Genomic DNA, 4,791 nt, shown 5'->3' with positions numbered 1-4,791 from the left:
TTTAAATGCATTTATGAGTATACAAATAAGAATGTTGAGGGGGAAAAATGCATACTTTTCAACAAACTTCTCAGCTGAACTACCAGTGAGTGACGGTAAGACAATTAATGAGTGAGTATCGAGTCATTCATTCAGCTGATTGAGTGTGTTATCATGCTGCTATCTTCAGGACTTTCGTGGACAACTGACTCCTAAAGTTTTTGATATTCTTCATATTCTGTGTGTTTAAGTTTAAATAGATTTGTACCTTTTATGGGCATTTTACCTTTATAAAGCCATTTTTCTATAAGTGTGCATTATCTTTTGAGTCAGATTCTTACATTTAATCAGTGAATAAGAATAAGACATTTGGGCTGTTACCAAGCAAATGAAATCAGTATCAACAAAATTCATCTTTGCAATCCAGACATAAGCTGCATCTGAAGTGGCATTTAGATGCGTTTACACGCTGTTTAATGCAGGACATGAATGCATTTAACCTGATGTTACAAATGCAGAAATAATGTTTTGATATATTAAACATAAAAAAAAACAGGCAATATGGTGTCTAAAACGTAAGTCTCTTAATAAAACTTATAGTTTATTGAACTGTTGTAAAAAATCTATATCACATTTGTATATGGTCATTTTTGGAGAAAAAAAGGTCTTCCGTGTGAACTCGAGTATAAATATACACATTTTCTGCCCCCATGTCCTGTATTTGTGATCATTCTGAATGTATTTTAATAGACTGAATCATGCAGTGAAAGAGCGCACTAGACTTCACGTAATGCGTGCACTCTGTAGCTGTTTTGAATGTTTGTTTGTTTTTGCGTCGTGAGAATATTGAGCAAAATAGCTCACTTGTCATGGTGTTATTTAACTATTATCATGTTATGAATAAACTACACATTTTGAATTCTTACCTCGGTGTGTTTCTTCTGAGTTTATGTGTGCGGTCACACTAATTTGTTCTGCAGTCTCGAGACAAACAGAGTGAGACTCAGCGCGAGCTTGTATTCTGTGTTCTGCTAACTTACTGCGATTCTCTCTGATGGCGCAGTAACTTACCACGGGGAAGAAAACATCTTCGGTCTGTCCAGTGATTGTAAAGTCATTAGCACCGTCAGACTGAAGATATTTTAGCGGTAATCAGACCAAAAATAATTAAGACCCATCGAATCCGAATTTAAGACATTTTAAGACTTTTTAAGGCCTTATATTAGGAAAACGTTATTTAAGACTTTTTAAGGACACCTTGTATTCAGTCTCATTTGACAGAATCTGTGAAACCAACATCTGGATGTTTGGGACTAATGCCGAGGTCACACTGCACGATTTTACCAACACTGCAAAAAATTATTCTCTTACTTAACATTTTTGTCTTGTTGTAAAAATTCTTGAATCAAGATGCATTTACTGGACAAGCAAAATTATTTAAGATATTATGTCTTTGGTTTTCTGTAAAAAAAAAATCCATATTTTGTTAATTTTTTCCTTAAAACAAGCAAAAATATCTGCCAATGGGGCAAGAAAAATAATCTTGTTTAGCCTTTGAATTAAGATTATTTCTTACTCCATTGGCAGATATTTTTGTTTGCTAAAATAATTTTTAGCAGTGAACGATTTTCACTTGCCGTCAGGTTTTGCGAAATCGCCGACAAATGCCCAAAATCGAAGGCAAAACAGTTCAAAATCCTGCTGTGTGAAATGAGTTCTGCCTGAAAAACACATCGCGATGACCTACAGCCAGTGAGAGAGCTAACTGAGATCTATATATTGTTTAATGACAATTAAACCTGTCAACTTTCACTTTCTCTAGCAATGACCCAAAACACAATGGGCTGCAAACTCCAGCTGATTAAACCTCTACATGTGATGTCATGACCCATTGTCATTGATTTAAAGCAGACACGAGCAGAAGGGACGGCTGCAGACTCACCTTCACAGACAGCGTGTGCGCTACGATCCCGTCGACTGTATTCTGAGTGAACGGGTCAAACTGTTTGTCCGTCCGTCGCATGAACTCTGGCTTCAGTCTGTAGCCGCACTTCCCGTTGTACTCAAAGATGCCCAGATTCAGCTGCATGGGCAGATCTGCCAATCACACACACACAAGACCCACGAAACCAAGCACATTAGTGCTAATACATGACCAAACCAGTCAATAATTGGGACGGTGCGCTGGGACGGAGATGCACAGAAGAGAAGAGGGCATTTCTATGAGCAACTCCCATCTGAAGAAAAGCTTCATATTACAGGCTTTAAACAAGCACACAGTTTAAAGTGGCTTTGACCTGTCAGGGGAGTGAGCTGAAGGTACCTATGGTCTGGAAGTTCAGAGCGACCAGCTGACATCCGGCGTTCCAGAAGACCTGAGGCATGTAGTTCGAGGAGTCCACTCGAGTTCCTTTGGGATAAATTCTGCTCAGCTGCAGTTTATTATACCTGCGTGAAGGAGTTAAGTTTCTCTGACAGAGGATGGAAAGAGCTTTTACACCTTTTACACAATTTCACTTCATTTGAAAGACTGTTCCACCTGCAAAAGTGCAATAAACACAAAAGATACTCGACGAACTCCACGGGCGATTCTTTGAGCAGCTCCAGCGCTTTGGTCTCCACAAACGATGACATTTCATAACTTCGATCGATTTCTGTGGCAGACGAATGAGAAGAGTTACTGATCTTACAGCGCAGCTGCGTCAAACACATCTCAAGAACTGACTGACTTACTTTTGCACGCCTCGAAGGAGTTGAATTTAACAGGCTGAATGTAGTTGACTAAGTTGGACATCTCCTCTGTGGCGAAGGCTTCATTTACCGTCCCCTACAGACAGCAGAGACACGCGTCACTCCAGCGGCGTACAGATCCAGACTCACACTGTTCCAGGAGTAACCATAGATCCCCATTCAGAAAACGTTCTCAATCTTGACCAATGACGAATCTCGACACACTCAGTGATGAAATGATGTGCCGCAGCGACAGACACTATACGTTTAAATGCAACACTTATGATATAATGCGGAGGCCTCAGAGGTTTCATCATGTCAGTGCGTGTAATATCAAATCATGAATTCAGTATCTCGTATGGAAACAAATGGTGAGACGAGACTTATTACACCCAGTGTTGGGGAAAGTTACTTTTAAAAGTAATGCATTACAATATTGCGTTACTCCCTAAAAAAGTAACTAATTATGTTACTTACTTTTTATGGAAAGTAATGCGTTACTTTACTTTTTAAATCTGGGCAGGGCTTGTTTTTAATATAAGAAGTTCTTCTTTCACAAATGTAAAGTCCTCTCACAGCAGAAGTGAAGTGAATGCGTCTCAGGCTGAAGGAAATGTAAATTCTGGTCTGTACAGTAGAGGGCGCCGCTCAAACACATCTCATGAAGAATATGACGCAGCAGAAGAACGTTCAACACTATTCAGCAATAACTAAAAACACAAACGTGTCTTTTTTGCTTAGTATGGTTGATTTGGATCTTCGAAGGTCAGCAGCAAAAACACTGGTTGTGATTGTGAAATAAATTATATTTGTCTTATTTAAGGGGAAGTCGTGGCCTAATGGTTAGAGAGTCGGACTCGTAACACAAAGGTTGCGGGTTTGAGTCTCGTACCGGCAGGGATTGTAGGTGGGGGGAGGGAATGTACAGCGCTCTCTTCCACCTTCAATACCACGACTGAGGTGCCCTTGAGCAAGGCACCAAACCCCCAACTGCTCCCCGGGCACCGCAACATAAATGGCTGCCCACTGCTCTGGGTGTGTGTTCACTGCTGTGTGTGTGCGCACTTAGGATGGGTTAAATGCAGAGCACTAATGGCCACATGTCACGTCACTCATGTTCAACATATTTAATTATTGCAGGTTTGTATAATATTTGACAGTTTTAACTAATTTTGAGGAACACTGAATCTGTTTTAATGCAGGTGAGATGAGAAAACGTTGATATTGAGTCTAGAGCTACAGTAAGATCATGTTCACACACAACACTCTGCACTCACTCCTGATTTCTGTCTCCATGGCAACACCAGAGCTGTCACTCAACACACGGAAACTAAGTAACTGTTACTGATTTGAAAAAGTAACTCAGATATTTCCTTCTAAAGTAAAAAGTAATGCATTACTTTACTAGTTACTAGTTAAAAGTAATCTGATTACGTAACTTGCGTTACTTGTACTGCGTTACCCCCCCACACTGATTACACCCCTTAAAAGTACTGTGAATGGAGAGTATTTACTGCAGGGTTCCTCAAATCTTGCCCTGGAGAGCCAATGCGCTTGAACTCCAACCAACCCTGATCAAACTCACCTACCTGTGATTATCTAATGATCCTGAAGACATTAATTAGCATGCTCAGGTGTGTTTGATTAGGGTTAGAGCTAAACTCTGAGGGAAAGTGGATCTCGTGGTCCAGATTTGAGGATCCCTGATTTACTGAGATCTGATGCTGTGCTGCACTGAAACACCACTAGATGGCACTCTACACACACACACACACACACACTCTCTCTCTCTTTCACACACACTCTCTCTCTCTCTCTCTCACACACACATACACACACACACACTCTCTCTCTCACACACACATACACACACTCTCTCTCTCACACACTCTCTCTCTCACACACTCTCTCTCACTCTCTCACACACACACACAAACACACTCTCTCTCACTCTCTCTCACACACACACACTCTCTCTCTCTCTCACACACTCTCTCTCTCTCTCTCACACACACACACACACACAAACACACACTCTCTCTCTCACACACACACACACACTCTCTCTCTCACTCTCTCTCA

General features: G+C 40.7%; 1 protein-coding gene across 1 annotated transcript in view; it reads right to left on the bottom strand.

Moving 5' to 3' along the window:
• The window catches only part of LOC107557900 (1-phosphatidylinositol 4,5-bisphosphate phosphodiesterase beta-1-like), a 99,024-nt gene that overhangs the window by 28,761 nt on the left and 65,472 nt on the right, over nt 1-4,791 (bottom strand). Inside the window, exons 17-20 of the mRNA XM_016241476.1 lie at nt 2,713-2,806; nt 2,549-2,633; nt 2,303-2,427; nt 1,922-2,076 (exon numbers count right to left, since the gene is read on the bottom strand). Of these exons, the coding sequence (XP_016096962.1) occupies nt 1,922-2,076; nt 2,303-2,427; nt 2,549-2,633; nt 2,713-2,806 (459 nt within the window). The remainder of the gene's footprint in view (nt 1-1,921; nt 2,077-2,302; nt 2,428-2,548; nt 2,634-2,712; nt 2,807-4,791) is intronic.

Source organism: Sinocyclocheilus grahami, unplaced genomic scaffold, assembly GCF_001515645.1.
Source record: "Sinocyclocheilus grahami isolate Dianchi unplaced genomic scaffold, SAMN03320097.WGS_v1.1 scaffold623.1, whole genome shotgun sequence".
In the NCBI taxonomy this organism is placed as follows: Eukaryota; Metazoa; Chordata; class Actinopteri; order Cypriniformes; family Cyprinidae; genus Sinocyclocheilus; species Sinocyclocheilus grahami.
This window is presented reverse-complemented; position numbering and strand designations above follow the sequence as displayed.